Consider the following 20,570-nt stretch of genomic DNA (forward strand, 5'->3'; position numbering starts at 1 on the left):
AGAGGAAGCACTTCTGGCTGCAAGGTCTCCCGGCACCCAGAGCTCCCGTCGCAGCAGCCTCCTTGCAATTACTGCAGTCGCCCCGCAAGAAGCGTTCACCCTCGTCCGGAGCGCGTGAACACGGCACGAGGGAGAAGGAACACGTCTGATTTCTTGTTCAACCTGCGTCTTGCGTTTTTGCTGTGTAACAGCCAGCGTGACGTGGCAACAAGTCACGACGGCAGAGCAGCCAGCAGCACGAGCCGCTTACTCAGCTGCCAAAGCAGCACGGCGCATTCTGTTTTCAGATGGAAAAMTACAGAAGCCTTCAGACACATCCAGCCTCAAAACTCTGCATAGGGGATACGGCATTTGAAGTATGACAGTATGGAATATATATATAGGTATTTTCTTCCACCTTCTCCTAAATCCTCACAAAGTCTCTTAGCTTCCTGGCTTACTGCCTCCTCCTTCCCCTTCTGCTCATCCAGGGAGCCAAAGTCTGGCATATATATATACACATATATATAGCATATACACACACAGGTGTGTGTGCATATATATAATATATAAATATATATATATATATATGCATGCTTGTTTCTAAGCTCCTCTCTAATAGCTGCTGCTGGCAACAGCCTGGATATTTGACTAGGTCAGAAACATAATTTGGCTTCTTGCTGCTCAAGTAGTTTTTGTTTTAACTCCTTTGGGTCCATCAATGCAATGCTCAGCCCAAGCCATGTACTAAAGATTGTATTCACTTACTAAATGTTCGTGCCCATTCTGCTGCGAACGGAAGTCATTTCTCCTTCTGCTCCAAAGTACTTGAACACAAACCGATGTATTAATTTACTAGAATATCAGCCTGCAAAACTTCTCTACTTCCAGCAGTAAATAGTTTTTCTAAGACAGCYGGATGCATTTCACACCGGGTTTCCTACGGCTACTGGCAAAGCTGGCCTAAGCCATCACTGAAGTTGCGTTTCCAGAGGTACGTCATCTGAATTGATAGAAAACGATTTGGGAGCCGATCGTTACCACCAGAATCACCGCTGTTTTAGGAAATCTCTGAAACGCTGACAACCTTGTCCAGAGCRCCAGATCTGTGCGCACGCTACAAACAGATACAGGACGATCGTCTGTTATCTTTGCTATTACTGTTTAATTTACTGCTGTGCCTAATATCAGCCAATGAGTTGATTATTTTGAGTTCTYCTCCTTGCCCATGGTTTTACTCTGTCAGCTCTTGTCACTTAAAACCAGGAAATATGTCAAGCTTTTAATTAAATGTCATTGCAGCCAGATATGTAAGAAAGTGATTAACTTTATACCACCTATCACTTGCATTAGCCTGACTCTAGAAAAAAAATGCAAGCTAAAAATGTCTTTGACAGCTCCTAAAAAAGATCTTTATCTTCATTATTTCTACCTAATCCCCAGYCAACACTGCAAAACTAGACACCCGCCACTGCAACCTGCATTTGTAGAATAATGTTCAAGTGGGATGAATACAAATAATGCTGAAGGACTGCAGTTTCTCAAACTCAGAAAAACAAGTGTTGACCATTAGATTATGTTTCTGACCTAGTCAAATATCCTTCTCCAGGCAACAGACTGCAATTCCCTGACAGCATACACCCTGAAGAATCCAGAGATAGCAAACCCCCCATKAAAACAAACCTGCTGAGACTGAGACATGAACCTTTGCTTTAGCGAAGGCTGAGAAAATATTTGTTAAAAACTGTGTAATAAAAAGAAATTACTCCTACTTGTGATCTTGCAGAACAGGTACTTGCAGCCTATAACCTGTCCGTTGAACYGCAATTGCGTACCACGTGCCCGACACACAGGCACGCAGCCTCGGCGCTTTGAGTTCGCCTAACTCAATGTTCCTGTTTTCCAAAAGGCCCGGTTTTCAGGTCTTTTAAAGAATTGGTGCTTTTTCTCAGGGTAAATTTTACACTGATCTAGAACAACTTAACAATTGAGAAACATCCATAACCTCCAGCTCTTTTGCCAAGAGAACTATTYGACATTCCAAACTTTACTAAAAATCAAAGTAACAAACTCCCAGATAACGCTTAAGACTATTCTTAAGGCCAGGTTCACTGTTCAYCCTCGTTGCAAGCCTGAAGCACATCCTGAAGACAGAGCTGAAGTTTTTCTGAACATGCCAAAAGCATAACAAATACCTTACGCCTGTACAGACCCACACAATTTGGATTTTATGGGGTCAGCGAGTCTGCCCGCCCGCAAACTGCGAGGCTCCTACAGACAGGACAAGTCACAGCATTGGCTTCGACTGCCTTTGAAGAGCCATACGGGCACAGCTACTGATTTGGGTGGGTTTTGACCAGGTCACAAGGAACAAAATTAAATTTTTTGGACACTAGCAATGGGTCAAAATAACRGGATAGGAAATTACTAGGTGATTCCCTACAAGAGTAATTACACCTGATCACTTCATTGTATTTTTGATGGGTTCAAGGCCAGAAATTTACAATTTCTGCCGAGTTTTGAGAGCCTTTCATCTTCCATGGATAGCTGCAAATTTGACATATGCAGGAGGAAAGGAAGGAGCAAATAGAATTTCTAGGAGTCATTATTGTTTTATAACCGTGAGTCAGTTTTTCATCTAGGACATAACTGATGTCAAGTGGCAAGTAATGAAATATTACTTAAGCTGCTGACTATGCTCCACCACCAAGTCATGTACCCCCAGAGATTTTTCAATAAAACCATAGCACCTTACAGAAGCCCAGGATGCGATCTCCTCTATTAATCTCACAGCGAGGCATAAACTCACTACAACTATGAGGAGAGAAGAGAAACGTCAAAAAAATTTGAACATGACTTTCACAATACAGAACTTCAAATAGTTCAAAGAAAGGTTTCCATCTCTTAATGCAAAACAGGTAGTCAAAGTTGTAAACCTTTCCAGTAGTTCAATGTCCTCTGCCTGAATAAATCTGAAGTTGCATCTTATTAAATAAGGTTTGGACAAGCAGAGTGGAAGCAGTGAGCTTGATCATTTCTTGGCATCCTTTGACGCAGATTTGTTGAATGGGTGGTTGCAAGCTACAAAAACATTAAAAGTTTAAGTGTTTGGGCTAGATCCTCAGCTAGGAAAAAAAAATAAAGCCGATGCATTAAATTCAGTGTGGCTTTCTTTGATCATTTGTATCTGCGGGAGGCCGGGTTCTTTGTGCTCAGTGCAACCTTTCAGCCAGGCGTGTATCTATATYAGTAGGCAATTTATTCTGGATACTGAGCGTCCTTTAACCCCCCTCAGTCAATAGGAGCAGGAGCATCATCAGGCACAGAAGTTGCAGGACTAGTCCCTCGTAGCTCAAAATTAACAAATTTGGGAACACTACAGGAGGCACCGTYACACTGCGCATGCAGAATTTGATCGATGTGACTGCATATGGCTTTTACACACAACTTACAYGGGGTCTCTAGTTCACAGGATCTGATGAGCATCCTACGCCCACCTGCGCCCATTCCACGGCCAGAACTCACCAGTCTGAAGTTAAACCCTGCCGCTGCCAAGTCAAACACTCACGGACATCCCCTCCGGCAGTCACTGTGCTGCGTCTTCTGCTCTGCCACCAGTTGTCCGCCAGCCTCCCCGAGCTCTGCCGCCCCTGCTCCCTGCCCTCCTGGCTAAACGCATCCTCCAGCACCACAAAACCAGCTCCTCGTACCATATTCTGTTGCACAAGTATACTGCTGATGGAAACTACAGTGGGTTGTAGTACCAGAGAGCAAAATTTGGACTTAATAGGCTTATGCTGAATGCAGGAAAATATTCTTGCAGCTTCTAATCAACAACAGGAATTACTTTTTTCAGCYCACAGATCATTTTTGGTCAAATAGGATAATGCTCAAACACCAGTTAGACAAAACTTATCTGCAGCCGTTTCCATTTAAATTAGGAAGGAATCAGTTTTCATGCATCAAGGTGGCATTYGGCTGCCAGCTGAAGGCATTGCCCCTCCTTCCCACCGCAATTAGAACACCATGCAATTATGCTGAAGTCAAAGGAAAGCCATTCATTCACTCTAACAGGCTCTGGGTCAGCTTCTAAGCTTCTCCAGCAYATGCAGTCCCGATGCTTTGGAAACTAAAAGCCTCCCATCTGCACTAGGCTCTTAAAAGGGGGAAAACCACTCTCACATCCCTTCTTTGAGCCTGTACAAACCTGAGCGCAACCCAAGACCCTCCACACAACCCCAAACTWCTTCCAACTCTCCCTGGTTTCTTCAGGTAGAATCCTCAGGTAAAAACCATCATCCACAAAAACTGTCATTTTACTAAAAAAGGACCAAATCTTAATCAGATCACACCATACAATCAATGTTTAYAACCAATCTCTTCCTGCACAGAAGAACTTAGACATTTTTACCTTCCTGTTTTTCCTACTACCAAGWGATGTCTGTGCAGCAAACATTTTAACACACAACAGGTTTTTGAAGTATTTTTTTTTTTAATAGGAACTACTGAGGACCAACTCCAGAAAGGCAGATACATCTTAATCATTGCTGAAAATCCCCACGTAGTTTAGCAAATCCTTTCTGAGGAGGTTTAAGTCCAATATCTATTTACCACTGTTGTGAGCATTTTYTTCTCAACCTGAGCGGCATTTGGATTCCCGCAACGCGTTCGGTCACCCGGACCGCAGGTCGGCTGGGCAGAGGCGGCTCGGGCCACGCACACTGACACACGATTGCATTTCTGCAGAAAGGTTGATTTTACCAAATAGGTGTCTTGATCAGAAAACATTACAGTAAATTCTCTAAATGGAAGTCTTGCCCATAACACCAAGGCAATGAGAAATCAGCCTAGCTGAGCCCAAGGCTGGAAGTTTGCTGTCTGGACACACCGCAGAAACAGCCATGGCTTTGAAGTCTTCAAAGCACCTAGGTGATTTACACACCTCTGCCTCACCTTCAAAAATTGCTCTTTTACTTTTAAGTTCTTGTACTTTTACTGGGAAGAAAACTTTTGATATCCAGATCACCTCAGAACTGGAGGTACTTTTGAAAATTTTATTCATGAAATCYATTCTCACCAGCGCAAGACTGGACCCCATCTCTATATTCATAGAAAACTGCAACACAAACTATTACCTAGAGGCTGCCTTAACTGCCTCCGCATTCAGGATGCAGAGACTCTTCTGTATCTAAGAAGTGGTTTGAGCAGCAGGTATGCAACCGTGAGGACTGTTATTTCTAGGAGCAAGATCTTACCAAAGGATGATGCAACTGAAACTTTAGCTGTTGACTGTTGAAGAAAAATACTCAGTCTGAGAAAGTCTGATTAAACTGGACCTCTTCAATAAAAAAAAAATCAGTAGAAGTTTCACTAAATACACACGTGCTGGAAGCATCAGCTAATCGGATCTTACCTTTTAGCAACAGCCACATATTACAACCGCCAAAGCCTCTATGCTGATGAAGCCTTGCTGGTCTGCAGACGTCCATTTACGGATTATTTGCCTAGACAACAAGTTATACACCTGGACCCAACCTTTTTCATCCACACAACAGAATAATGGCATTTACAACCTCCTTGCAAAACGTGGGATGCTCAAAGCAATTAAAGAAGCTACCAAAAAAAGCCTGGGGAATAATCCGTTTAATAGAAGAGTGCCACCAGCCTCACGTTACGCCGAGACAGATTAGGCAAGCAACTGCCTGAGCCAGAAAACATCTGCTAAACAAAATCAAAATTAATGATAAACAGAACGAGTTCTTTGATGGCTGATTTCCGCCCAGCTGCCCGGAACAGTAAAAGCCGCTCGCAGCGGCTGCCGACCCGTTCCTCACCGAGAGCGTTTCAGGGAGCGGGACCGGGGCTGGGGGAGCRGGGCGCAGGCGCGACTCCTGCGCGCCCCATCCGCGCATCTCCGGACGCGCCGGCACCCCGCAGCCAGCCAGCCGGGCCACGCTCGGGGTACCGCACGGTTTTCCACCTTTTCTTCTGAACTCCCTCCCAGCACCATCGTTTCCCCTCTCCTCTCGTGCCCGGGTGTTTTCCCCGGGGGGGACTCCCCTCCCTCCAGCTGCCCCCAGGCCCCCCGCGGTAACACGGAACCGTTTCAGCTTCGAGCAGCGCCAGCGCACACGGCGAACGGTCTGCCGCGCTSCTCGGACACGACGCCGGTCCTGGATACGGCAGAGGGAGCAGCAAGCACGCCGAGGTTACACGCGGGACGCCACGCAGCCCCACCGTGACCGCGCACGGCTTCAGCTCAGCTCCGAGCCGCGGAATTCCCAGGCTGCGGCTCTCCGGCGGGGCAGCTCCCGCAGCCTCTGAGGGGCCGTTTCGGAGCACCAACGCAAGCGGAGCCTCGTCTAGGCTGCTTTCTTTTCCCCCCTAAACGATCCGAGGGGCAGAGTTGAGATCATCTCCTGCGAGCACACAACAGCCCTGGATCTGCATCCCCAGAAGCATCATGCAATTTTATACTGACAGAGCAACTTGATATCRAGAAGATTTACAAGTTGCTGTCACTAAAAATATGTAAGCATTAGGAGATGGAGATTTGGAAATCTGGGTAGCAGCATAACCTTGCAAAGGTGTAAACTCAGGCTTGTTTCAATAAATACTCAGCACTGACAAATACACTGAAAGAAAACTGTATTTTTTCCTACCTTTTCTTCTTGCAGCTTCAAACCTTCTGGATTCCTATAAGGAAAAAGAAAATTTTTTTGAAGAACATAAGAATGGTTCAAAAGCAACATAAAAATAAACCCCCAAGCACCCAGCCGCTGCAGCAGCGAAGTGTTTATGAAGCTCTGCACAATAACCGAGGAGTAATTACAAGTATACAATTGCAGTTTGTTCACAAATACTTAATAGATCAATACATCACCTAAAATCCTAAAATGATTGATTCATCATTCTGCAGTAGGCTAAAGTAGTGCACGATATCCTCCTTTAAAACAGTATTTTTTCTGTTGATAAAAGGGTGCAGCTAAGAGCTTGGGGATATTTTATTACACCAAGAATTTGGGAGAGGGGAGAAGAGCAGTTACAAGCATTTGGGCAGACTTGTTCGAGCACCCGAATAGTTTGGTCAAAATAACCAGACCACTCRTGCTCAGCTCATTCAAATCTCTGCACACTCGCATCGTTTGCGGCATTTCTTGCAAGGCGTCGCTACCATCTCCAATGAGGAAACTTAAAAAAAAGACACTTCATAAAAAGTCAAAAAGGATATTGCATTCTCAGACAATACTCTGCTTGTATTAATGGTGAGACTCGAGAGGAATAAATATTTAATTCCAAGCCAGAAAGTTATTTATGGATTAATTACAAATGCATACAATCTCCAYTAGCAGAGCTTTTCTCGCTGCCAGACGGGTGAGCGCTTCCCTGGCCGCACCTCCGAAGCGGCGTAGCTCGGACTCGAGACCCGCTCCCAGATTTTAAAAGCTCGCGTCCCCTTCGGTGCCCGCGCCTCCCTTCACCTCCCACATTCCCCCAGCGCTTGCTCTTCTCAGATGTTTATTTTTGAGGCTGAAGTGGCAGTAGGTTTGGGTTTTTTTCCTCCTTTTGAGAGGAAAATAACACATTGCCTCTCCTGGACAGCTGAGCTTCTGGCCCACTTGATGCTTATTATAGTTTTACTTGTAATCTTCTTTAAATAAAATGCATCCCTGCAGATGATGCTTAGACAAAGGGAAGTAAAATACACTGCTACGTGTCCAAGGAAATATATTCAAAGTCTCCTTCTGCAGGACAAAGTCCTGCCACAGGTTAACAGAAAATATATAGGAAGCTGCTGTGGGAGCACACRGTAGAAAATACAAAGCTTTGAAGTGAACAAATACAAAAAAAATAAACAAAAAACAGCCTATAGAAGTAGCAACAGTATCTGCTCRAACTCCTTTCACCTGAAAACAGGTGCTACTAAGTATATGCATTATATATTGAGTTACAACATGTAATTCAAGTTGTATTCGAAGATGCACTATCGCACACAGGACACCCTACGACGTCGTGCCCGTCCCCGGCAGCGCGGGAGCCGCTGCAGACGGGGCCACGCCGGCCCGAAGCACCGCGGACGGGGCTCGCTCTGCGCGTGAGCAGCGTCTCCCCCCCCCGAAGGGCCCGACCAGCCCCCTCCCTCGAGGGCCAGGTATTCCACCTGCATCGAGGCAGGATCAGGGCAGCGCGCACGGCGCCCCGGGACCTCTCCAAGCCAACCAAGGGGCAGCGCAAGAAGTCAGCACAGAGAGTCCCTATAAAAATATTAAGTCATGTCCCCCCGCAGGATGCTACATCATGATAAGTAYGTAAAATGGCAGGCAGGATTAGCACAGACTTCAAAGCATTTATTCTCTTTATGCAGCAAAGCTCCGAGATATGCAGACAGTTATACTCCAGGGACCTTTCAAAGCTTCTCAARTATTAGTCTGAGAGGTGGGGCACGGGATAAAAAAACCCAGATACAGCCTGCTATCATTAAGCCCATGTACACRTAAAATGTGCAAGAGGGAAGAGTACTTTTAAAGCCCCCCTGGAGTCCCTCGCTCTAACAAGCTGTTTGAATTCTTTGCAGTTCAAGGGCTTAGAAACACTAAACCTAATTACAACTATTACACTGATCAAAAGAAAAAGACAATCACACTCCATAAAGTATTTAAGTGTCAGCTCCCTTGCATTGAATACCTTTTTGGTATTTCCACAAAAAGGTTAGTGTAGATGCTGAAAAACAAAGGCTGGTCTTCAAAGTTCCCCTTTTACTCTGTTCCCCTTTATAATTATAAGCTCTAATGAATTTAAAACTAGCTAAAAACATACCCATATTCAGAGAAAGAGCTTCACAGAAATGCAATGGGAGAAAAAGAGGTCAGGTTTCAAGAAATGAGTTCTCATTAACTGGTAGAATATATCTGCACTTGATGTCCCCTAAAACATCCCACTGGAGAAACACATGGAGCAAGAAAAAAAAATCAACTTGAACAAAGCCAGGCTGATGGCACAGAGAACACTCAAAACTTCCAACACACACACACAAAAAAAAAAAATCTGTGAAAGAAAAGTCTGGCAACCACAGCAGAGCATAGCTAGCAGCCACCAAGATGCATCTGGCCAGGTAGACAACTCCAGAAAGTTTCTGCTCCCCCAGTAAGTGAAAACACAGCAAAGGCTCAAATTTTCCTTATGATTTGGCTGAGGCAAATAATACCTCTTTTGTAGAGCACAAAAGAAGTGATGTTAATTTTTCTTCTTCGCAGCATGCTGGCTGTAACCTTACTATTAACAGCAGAACACACCAGTAAGATGCATTACCAGCAAGTCCGACCACRGGCACACCACTGCGACACACGCTATTACTTTGGAAGTCTCTTTACAAAAGAGAGTAGTYCCCTTTCTTTGAAGCATAAGGTATTGCTCTCAAGTAAAAATCACAAGGTTTTAACAACATTACTAGTGGAGAACCAAACTATTTTGATAAAAATGACTCTAAAGTACTTGGATGCATAGCCTGAGGAGGAATAATTTTCAGCAGAAGCCATAAAGCAGATGGTTATAAATGAGACTTATTTCTTGGGCACTGTTTAATGCCTGCAAATTCCTTTAACTAAAAATCTCATTTTATCACAGAATAAATCATATGTTTTGAAGTGAGAAATTTGTTTCAGATTTCTCATCCTCTCTACAGAGCTTCTTAATGAATATAGGCTGCAAACCACTTTAAATACCGTTAAAGTAATGCAACCATTTTACTTGTCCAGGCTTAATTTTAGCACCTATTTTCCTCTTTTGAAATGTTAATTGAATGCAAAATAAGAAGTCCCTCTTCTCTAACTGAAGTGTCTAACTGTTGTTGAGGTAGACATCAAAGCAGAACGCTTGTTCCAGTATTGCTTTTTGCAAGACATCCATCTACTGAAAAACTGTTTCCAAGGACGAACAAAATCAGTGTTAGCACCTGACTGCAGATGCAGTGTCATCAAGTATGATCACTATTGGTAGCTGGTTTGGGAAGAAAAAGGGTCAGAAATACAGTTCAATTTCCCCCTTACTTGCTATCACACAGCTTCCTCTCTCCATAGCTGCTGTGGAGATGTGGCACATCAAACACCTGAGCAGATGTGCAATGTTCCTGCACAAAGAATATGCACCTAAGCAATGTTCTTGCACAAAGACCTTTTCTGCTCTTATAGGAAGGGAACTTCAGTCTTGTAGAAGACAGCATCTTGATGTCCTGCCAGGCCACAAGAGCCTCCTGATTAAAGCTGAATCATGGTCCCACAGCCAAGCTGGGCACTTCAGCAAGGAAGGAATCACTTTTCATTGAGAACAGACATGGGGGAAGGAAGAGACCTTATTCTGCAGAGTTAAGTACAACTATGCAGATGGAATATACAACATAACACAGCACTTGGGGGCAAGGTGGTATAAATGATTTCACCAATAGTCATTAGCAACRGATCCCAGCAGCAAAATTACTTTCAGGTCATTTCATGCTAAGGTAAATAAAATCTTTGAACACTTTCATATCAAAATGCAGCTGCTCTATGCCCACAAGAACACAACATAGCAAGGCATTTTCTTCCTGGAAATCCTTGCTGCAGAGGAAGGGACTGCACAAGCTGCTTCTGCTCATCTGAGCAAGAAGCAAAGGGTGCATGGACAACACTGTTGCAACAAGGGCTTGTAAATGGACAGCACTTTTGGTGTTAATTAACCCATAGTTAACCATTGGCTGTGTGCAGCCCCRGGTGCTCCTGCCTGCTTTCTAACACCTGAGGAAGCACCTGAGCAAGGCCACTGATGGAGAGAAACAAGCACCATGAGGAGATGCCACCTTCCCCACCAACCTCAGAAAGAGGCTCAGGGGTGATGAATTCAGCCATCTCTTTACAGACACCACAAAAGCTGATAGCCTCCAAGGCAGGGGGAACATCCAGGAGGCCAGCAAAGAGCAAGCTAACCTAACATCTCATTTCTACAAAAAGAGAAGGAAAAATGAACTGCTGCAGAAGGAAGAGGTCCCTCACATCTAACCCCACTGGGAATGGGTGGCACCAAACCGCTTCCAGGGATCACGCAGCATCTTCATCGCTCAGGCTCTGCATTCCCCCAGAAGGATATTGCACAAGGTTTCCTTTCTCTAACACCACATTTCACTTCAGTCATCACTGAATTCATGTTTTTGCGTTAAGTCACACACAGAGTGCATATTGGTCAGAAYGTCTTGATGCAGGAAACGCTGAAAACTGGCATTCTTGGCATTGTAGGATAATGGAAGATTTGGCTTCAACTCTCCACTCCAAAGAGGGTCCATGAGAGTTACACTCATTTGAGGATCCTCCTCCTTCCCCAAAWCCTTGAAAGGCTTCAGTATGGTGCTCTGAGGATTAGAATTTTTTTTGCTTTAAGAAAAAAAAGTCTCAGACTGGAGGAGTTTGCTGGTCAGCCCTTTTTCATATCTATGTATGTGCAGTCCACGATCTGGATATCTTTAAAAAGTAAAGCCCAAGAAAAATGTAAGAAAATACCCTCTGCACTATATATATATATAAAAAAAGCACTTTAAGGTCACCTGAGATTAGCTAGATTACACCAACACTAATCAGCAGTTGACCATCCAGGCTTTTCAGAGCTACACCAAGTGTGGGGGCAGCGAAGGAGGACCACATGCATGCACTCTCAGCTCTGTATTATTGGCAAARCTAACAGATTAATTAATTTCTGATTTGAAAAACAGCCAGTGATCTTCTAAGCTCAAGAAACAGCTATACTCAAACTGCTGGGACTCTTAGTCATGATCTCTAGATCTAATTCCAGTACCTCAAGGGCAATCTCTATTAATAAACACCTCATTTTTCTCCACAGCCAAGGAGTGACTAGGCAAAAAAAGAAAAAAAAATCCAACAATCAGCTGGAACCTCTATCAACAAGAAGTAATTATCACAGCATGAGCATGGAAAGGTCATTTAGAAAGCAAGCCAGTTCAGGACTATCCACTGGGAAGCACAGGTTCTCCAAGCTTTAAAATGCCCACGGGCCCAGGGGACAGGATGCAGACACAGAAACAAGCTCTCCCCGAGGTTCTCTTCCAGGCAAGCAAAATAACATGGTCCAGCTTTTAGGCAGGTAATATTAACAATCTACAGCAGGTTACAAAAAAATATCATTAGGTATTGAGATTTTATAGCTGCTTGTGGTACATGTGAAATTACATCAGCAGAAGCTGCTGTGCTTGGCTCTAAGCAATCTATTAACCCAGATCTTATAACTGYAGACTAGACACTAAAGCATAGAATATCTGTAAAATCCACCCTTAACAGCCTTTTAAATGAAAAGGTGTTAACTCACTACTAAAATAGTCCAGTTTGAAAACAGTCACAARCACACAGATGCTTTGTCATATGTGCTGTCCACATCTGATTCAGTGCCAGAGCTGAAGTCTGTCCCGCATGTATGTCTGTCCTGCTCACTGCCAGGACTCTGCCTGATCCGTGGACCCAGAGCRAGATGCTTGTTGCAGGAAAAGGCTCCCTGCCCTAAAATGCCACCCTGAAAGAGGGCAGATGCAGAGTCTAATGCTGTCAAATTACATTTGCTTCATGTTACTTCAATTTAAAAATTATGCACAATGTGCATACACAGTTCCCCAATACTGAGGGGAAAAGACTGTTTCCCGAGTCTTCCTGTAAATAATTGTTCTTCCTCTCCTCCCTGCACATCTGCTCTTCCAGTACGCTACTGTGGCTGCACGCAGCTTCCTGCACTCTGATCTGAAAAATGAGCGTGCTCCGCGAGGTTAGTAATTAAACAGTCACAATTAGATTTGAAATCAGGAAAGACAAGTTCCTGCCTGCTATTGCTTCCTAGTTTTCCTTTCACTAAAACCAGAAGATTGGYGCTCGTTCCTCAGGCGCGTATAGACGCACACGAGTTGGGATCGGAGCGACAGCCGGGCGCGCTATTTTAGGCGGTTAGTCTTTGCAGTACGTGCGGCTGTGCCCTGCTGCCCTTTGCAACCCAGCAAGCTGCACTTGCCACCCGCTCCGACAGGAGCCTCTGACTATCTGAGCACAACACCTAATAGGTGCCAAAAGCCTGGAGATGCAGCAATCCACGGGACACCTTTGCTGTGTTCAGGCCACTGCCCTCTAACACAGATGCTGATCTWGCCCAAGGGAGCAATTTCTGGGTTTTATGATCCTAAGCAAAGGTTAGCATAAGGGGCTCTGCCAAAACTGATGAACGCAGCAGGTAGAAGAGATGCARGAGAATAGGCAAAATATTCCAGACCATGAAGCTATCTGTATTGCTGGAGTGCAGCGAGCCTCCTGATGGATACTTTCCAAGGAACAGACTGCAGTGCTTGAGCAGGTGGGATAAATCAAATTCAGTGCAGCTCATGCAATGTCCATCACCAACTGAGGTGTCACCTCTGACCACACTGAGTCTCCAGGGACCTACTCTCAGGACCAACCTAATTTCCAAAGTCCTGGCTCATTCAGCAAATTAATAAARTGAGAGCTCCTATTAATAGGGTATAATCTCAGGAATTTTCTTCCTTCAGAGCACGTTCTTTCCTGTCCAGAACGAGGGGTCAGGCAAGTTAGAGCAATGTCCAACGTATTGCTAGGCAAGGTACTCTGCATACGGACTGTAGCATTTGCAGTGTCTAACAACAACATGCAGCTTGGTTTAACGATTGGGAATGTCTTTTTAGAGCCATGAACACAGAATTTTCAAAAAAATATGCTAGTGAGGCAGAGAACATCCACTTTTTTTTTTGAACCAGGCAAGGAGGAAAAAAATAAAGCACTCCTGTTTAGAGAAAGCCTGGTATCAGTAGAGAAGCTAGCAATTTCAATTTGTCCTGTCCAATATAAACATGGAGAGGCTCTCCTGTCTCAAATCAATCTCATCTGTTCACCTATACAGCAGCTAATTAAGATAATTGCTGCATCTCTGATTTTACTCACTACCAATTCTGGACTTCAGACTGTAAACCTAGGTATCACTCCCTAAATCTCTACATTGTCATAGTGAAGCTCACTAGAAGCCTGTTTTAGAGACTAAATATGCAGATGCATCCTTCCTAATCTAAATATCTAAAAATTCCCCTGCTTGATGGCACGAAGTTCTTCAAGCAGAACTGCCTTTTTTTTAAGCTACTGCCACAGCCTTTTTTTGAAGGCAAGATACACTGCTTATGGGAAAAAAAGAATAGTCAATACTTATTCTCTTAAGGTTAAGTGGCTTCTGAACAGARTATCAGAAAATTCAGTGCTCCACCACATCATAGCCAAGCTAACCAAAGGCAATTTTACTTTCGAGATGTACTTTTTTAAACTCTGATCTTATTCTCTTTAGGAATATACCAGCACTTCCCRAGCTAGGATCTTTCTAATTGCTCAACATGAGCAGAACTACTCAAAATTTGATTCCCRCRGGTCAGTTTGTGCTGCAGCTCAGCGCAGAGCCRGGCACCCCGAGGTCCCTCTGCTCCCCAGGAGGGAAGGGCCCAGGACCAAGCCACCTCCAGGCAGGTCACCAACCCCCAAGGCATCGTGACTGCAACCGCRGGGCAGCACACCTGCAATCAGTTAGAGGTCCCAGCTGCCATGAACTCAAGTGTAAGAGCCTCCAGCAGGCTGAACAGGGCAATCCCCAGMGAGGAACCACACAGCACACTATAACAACTTCTTAAAGTAGCATTTTGCTTCAGTAAGGGACTGTATGCAGAAGGAGAGGCTGAAGCGCTRTGCACGAACAGCGGCTCTTCGGTCTGCCAGAAGCCCACTGGCTGTCATCAAGTCTGTCCAAGCCTGCAAAGATGCTTTGACGCAGCTCAGCTGTGCTTTCCAAAATGCTGGGCTTCCTCTTTAAATTGTGCCCAGCAATAGGTCACCAGGCACCCTGACAGCCCATGTTTCACTACTAAATCACAGCCAGCTGGGTCATATGTATAGCAGAAATCATCATTTCTCACATTTTAGTTTGCTTTTACTCAAAATACACTGTAATTCTGTCTTTCCAAGCCACGCAATATTCAAATTTTAGTTCTTCAAGCCTAATAAAATTAATCTTACAGAATACTATTAACTCCTTCGGGGACATGGGAGGGGGCAGGCAGGGTCTGGGATGAAAGGACACCTGACCTGTACGACCAAGCGCTATGAAAGGATTTTGCAGCACCTTTAACTAATAGTCAGAAACAGGAGCAGACTATAGCCCAGCACAGATTTTAAGTCTGATTCTCTCCTTCCTTTCTCCAAACTGACTTACAAGCAGGAAGAGCACATACACATAGCAGAGAATACATTCCTAGTAACTCTTAAAATAAATACCAGGATATTAGGTTTTCAGCTGCCTATAAAATTGATACACTGCCCRTCCTACTCCAAGCTCATGTTCTAAAATTATGTCCGTGTCTGAATTATAAGCAAAAGCTTTTATCAAAAGCCTCTCCGGTTTTGTATCTTACTTCCCAGCGCTCCCCTTCAGCGGTCGGACGAGGAAATTCAGCTTTGCCGGGGCAAGGAGCACATCACCCCCACGACTCCCCTGCTGCTCCAAATAAGCAACCGGGGTCTTTGGTTGAAGCATTAAGTGCAACAACATTTAAGAACTTGTAGATAATTAGCAATTTCTGCACTAATTGATGCTCCTGGCCAAGTGCAGCTCATGCAGCGAGCAGATTGCAGAGGGCTGGTCTGCCCTGTGCAGCGCAGCACCGAAGCAACGTGGCTGCTGCAGCCGAGATCAGATGCACAGTGGTGCAGCCATGCGGGGACAAGGGCCCTGCTCCTTACTGGGAGCAACTAAGGTGCAATTCAGCATCAATGAGGTATTAAAACCTGGCAGCAGAGAGTGGATAAACAGCTGTGTTAGTGCACAGAGTTTGCAAGAGATGCTGCTGGCCATGCCAAGCCCCACAGGGAAGAGCCGCCCAGGGGCGCAGCCCRTCCTCACGCAGGGGATACAGGATGCTCTGCACATCACGCATGGCTTCAGCACCTCACCACTCTTAAACAGGAGGGAGGGTAGCAGAAAGAGCTGAGCACAAAAGCCAAGCGAGAGCGATTAAGCAGTTCTACAAAGTCACACAGCAATTCTGGTTTTACAGCCCAGAACAGACTCCAGGATACCTGCCAGTCAGTCCTCGCTATAATCACTAACGAGCTATCAGTGACATTCAAATATTTCCTCCAACAATTTAATACAAACCAACTATACCTGTACCAATACACAATTATTCCCCCCTTTCACGCTATCCAGCTACAACAATATTGTCCAGGCTACCTGCCAGCAGCGCCCCGGAAAGCACGACAATTTAATTCCAAGACGCAGCACCATGCCGTCTGTTTGAGGAGCTCCTATCTCCAGCGAAGACCTGCAGTGCCCCCGAGCAAAAAGCAGAGGGGAGAAACTTGCCCCAGCTGCAAGAACCACTGCAAAAGCTGGGCTTCAGCACATAGGTAAGMGGAGCCTCTCTTGCAGAATTGAGAACAGCAGCTAGCTGTCAAATTCCCCATATTCAATAAAATGCTTTTGTAGAATACTCCTGCGGGTTGAAAGACAGCCTGAGCTACCTGTGCAGATGACCTTGCAGAGACCTCAAGTGAGCAGCGCCCTTGGCTTTCCATGGGGGGTTTCTGGACAAACACTCAAATCTGACCTGCAGAACCCCACTGCTAMGCCAGGCTGAGGTGGTTGGTATCTTCACCTTCCGCGGTGCTCATACAGCCGCTCTGCAGCCACCACAAGCAGCAACAGCTTTCACAAAACCATGTCCCTCAAGACCCCCTCCCAGGAAGGAAAGGTAACCCRACGGCTGCACAAGCCGTCCATACAGCGTGGTTGCTCCAGCATCAGCATGAGCTGCCTGACCAAGGGCAGATGCACAAGCCACCCATCAGCATGACCCCAGAGCAGATGAGCTCTGTGTATTTTGGTATATACTGCACTCCCTCTGRGCAAGTCCTGCAATGGTTTAACTCTAGGAAGCAGAGCTTCCCAGCTCCATGGAAGTCCATGCTGCACCCAGAAGCATGCAAGAGCTTTTCAGCGCTCTACAGTTACCCCATAGAGCTTCGCATCATAAAAATGACTGCAGTGTTCTCCAGAATGAATATGGACCAGGTTAAGTCATAGTTTTCCAATACTAACACTGTCCGTATAATTATGTTTTCTGCTTTAATTCATTATACACCCACAGAATTTTAGCCTGCATACATATGCATGTTTATCACTATTCTAATCAAGACTAAAACTATTTCAGAAAATAAACCTCCTCAGGAGCACCCTGCAAATCTGATAGGCAGAAGGCTGAGCATCAGGAAAACACACACTATTACCATGTTGCAGATTTAATTTCTCATCCAGAGTAGCTGTATATTGCAGTCCATGGCCTCAAGACTTATTTTTGCTTTATAAATGCAAAGCACAACTACAATAATTCCACCACAGACCATGAAGAAATCGATTTAGCAATCCGAACATAAATTAAGCAATGTTTTTGATTCAGTAAACTTGTTCCTATTTAGATCAGAACAAGTATTACTGAAGGTCACTGACCCATACCTGAGTACTTGCTTTGATGAAGTTTGCAGGAATTTTAGATCAGAGCACGCTTCAAATTATTTGACCTGAAAATTAACCCTTTACATATTTTTAAAGTCATTTTACTGATGGCTTCAGAGCTTTGCTATTTGTGATTCAATGTTTAAAACTGTGTTAGTGGAATTACATATTAATCAAAGCATGTATTTGGTAATTAACAAACATTTCTCATGAATAAAGAACAGTACGTCAAAGTAACCAACTGTCACAGGCTCCAAGCCCATGAACTGTGAGAAACTGCAGACTCCAAAAGCAAAGAACAGCTACAACTTCAGCAYGTGATATGCATTGCAAATTAAAAAAAWGTATGACTAGAAAAAACTTCAAGTGATTTTTATTCTAAAAAAGATAATGTAGCCAAGCTATTTTCCAAAAGGCAGTAATTTTGGAAAAATAGCAGAGTTCTCCATTTCACTAACCTACCTGAAAACTGGTCAGGTCTTTCAGATTCATGTCTGGTTCTACCTTGCAAGAACACTACGTCTTGCAGAACAAGCTTTCTGTACAGTTACTTTTTCAAAAATCYGCATTACAACTGTCATATCCCTAGAAGTTATTTTAACTGCATTCTTTGTACATAATAACCTAATATTCACGCTCACTATAAACTGTGTACAAATCTAATACATCTCTAGCTTAGATCCTTTCACTTCAAGCACGATCCAGTAATTAGTATAATAACCATTTTATTTTAGAGATAAAAATTTTATTTAAAAATGTTTTTAGAGCAAGATCAATTGAAGGACTGTCAAGTAGTATAATAGTTTTATAGTTTATATTAGATTGAGTAATGAATTTAAATCCTAGGAGTAACTTTTTTGAAAGTCAAAGCTAAAATGCATTAGTGAGAAATTTCATTTTTAAAATGCAAAGCTTGCAGACTAATGAAATACTTTTAATAAAAGGCAAAAGTGATTGAAGCAACAMGAAAAGTTTAACATGACAGTGCCAGCATATTATACCATTCTGTACAACAACAACAAAAAAAAAAGTGAGCTGGGCAGGAAGAACAGATTCGCCACCTTTACAGAAAGGTGATACCTCCAGGAAAAAGTACATGAGACCAAACTGAGATCTGCAGAATCGGCCTCCACCAAAAAGGATTTCCAAGTCCTGCTAAGCAGTGAAGAGCATCTTTTCAATAACTAGTCACAAACTGCCTTATTGAAACAAGGCACATGCCTGGGTATTTGTAATGAGGTGGTGACCAGGGAAAATGGGATTCTCACAGRAGAATAATATTTGGAGATTTGGAAATAGATGCAACCGCTGCATGATTCCATAAAGTGTCCATAACTAACCCAACAGCAGTGTGTCTACCACTTAAGCATCTGGAAAAAAATATAAAAATATTGAATGACCTTTTCTGACGCCTCCCACTAGCCCCTCATTTTCAAGTGTTTAGGCAACTACTTATAGCAAACTTATGATTATCGGGAACTAACTAAAATCTTTCCAGCATTCACTCTGTTCTGGTGAAAGTCAGTTCTGGATCTTTCTGGCCTTGTTCACACACCTTAGATTTTCAGAGATGGGAAGATCCGAGCTTACTCCTACGCATGCAGGGAGCTCCCACTAGCAGCCCCGGCTGGAAGAGCTGCCACCCTACCACGAGAGCCTGCAGAGCACCGCTCAGGGGTCGCATCGCTGCACGCTCTCCGTCCCTGCAGAGCAAGCCATCACAGCACCTTCCGCAGCGAGGACAGCTTCAGCTTCTYCAGTTCCTGCGTGCCCAGAGCTCACCGCAGTCAGGCATTAACCAACAGGGAGTCACACGTGCTCATCGCACCACACAGCTCCTCTCCGGCTGTACCACGTCCATCATCGCTCCCCACAGCTAACTCTGTTCCCTTGCTCCCTTCCAGACCGCTTTGCACTTCAGTGGTTTGACATCAGAGTCAACAGGTAGCAGGGAAAGGCTCGGGGCAGTAACTCACGTTGGTTCACTCAGAACAACGTGTGGCACGGCTTCCCTTTGGTTAAGCAGCCAAAGGACTTTTTCAGGTTTCACTTGAAAACCCCAATGAGCAAGATGAAAAGCCAGAACAAAGACTGCTCAGAAAATAGAGTTGTTCCCTTCCCTGCAACTGTCCCCACTGGTCCCAGCAGCTCCAGGACAGAGCACTGTAAAGCCCTGAGGGGCAAAGACTGAAAGACTGTCTCAACAGTCAGCAGAGGTACAAGTTCACTTTTAGAACTACAGCAATACACTGAAAAGTACAAAAGCTTCTGTTTCATGGTCTCTGCACAATCACTGCTTCTTCCCGCACCTCAGCAATTGTTTAATACAAATATACATAAGCTCTCAAATGCTTTATCTTTTCACAATATGAAAAGCCTGAACACAGCACAAAAATAGAAACAAAAGTAGCAGCTGCAGCAGCTGCTTATTTACAGTACCTCTTGATGCAGCCTCCCCACATCCGAATACAGCCTTCTGCTCCGGTCCAATTCCATCCATCCTCTGGTGACCAACGGGAAAACCCCAAGCAATACGAGAGAGAACCAAAAGCGTCTCAATTTCATCATTTCACGCCTGTTGAAAACAAGAGAACAGTCATAAAACATTACCATCTCAAAACAAAACACAGCTGAGACGCACTAACACAGCAGAAGCTTCAGCCAAGAGCATCTCTCTATACTTAGTAGTTGCCAACGGAGCTTTGCAGGCTCACATGGCACAAGCAGCAACACTGATGCCCTATTTTGCACCCATCAGGGTATGGTCAATGAATTCCTGCTTTTTGATAGTTTTATGAAGTATTTGCCCCCAGACTGTTCTCCACCAGAGATGTTATTTCCAGTCTGTTCCTGAGCAGCATCTGCAGAACTAGGGCTCTCCACAGCTTCCAAACCAGCCACTGCAGCCAGCAAACTATCAACCCCAAATTTTACAGTATTGTGTAAACCAGAGTGACTTTGTCCTATCTCCAGACAACAGGACAGCACAAGGTTCCTTTAGAGTCAAGGACTCACAC

The 20,570-nt window shown here is 44.4% G+C and overlaps 1 protein-coding gene across 2 annotated transcripts in view; it reads right to left on the reverse strand.

Moving 5' to 3' along the window:
- The window catches only part of FSTL4 (follistatin like 4), a 211,894-nt gene extending 191,772 nt beyond the window's left edge, over positions 1–20,122 (reverse strand). For both annotated transcript variants that reach the window (XM_085312779.1, XM_085312777.1), the window contains exons 1-2: positions 19,993–20,122; positions 6,642–6,675 (exon numbers count right to left, since the gene is read on the reverse strand). In XM_085312779.1, coding sequence (XP_085168905.1) covers positions 6,642–6,675; positions 19,993–20,121 — 163 coding nt within the window. In that variant the 5' untranslated portion in view covers position 20,122. The remainder of the gene's footprint in view (positions 1–6,641; positions 6,676–19,992) is intronic.
- Between the last annotated feature and the right edge of the window lie 448 nt (positions 20,123–20,570).

Source organism: Rhea americana, unplaced genomic scaffold, assembly GCF_003343005.1.
Source record: "Rhea americana isolate MKP2758 unplaced genomic scaffold, rheAme1 scaffold_37, whole genome shotgun sequence".
Classification (NCBI taxonomy): Eukaryota; Metazoa; Chordata; class Aves; order Rheiformes; family Rheidae; genus Rhea; species Rhea americana.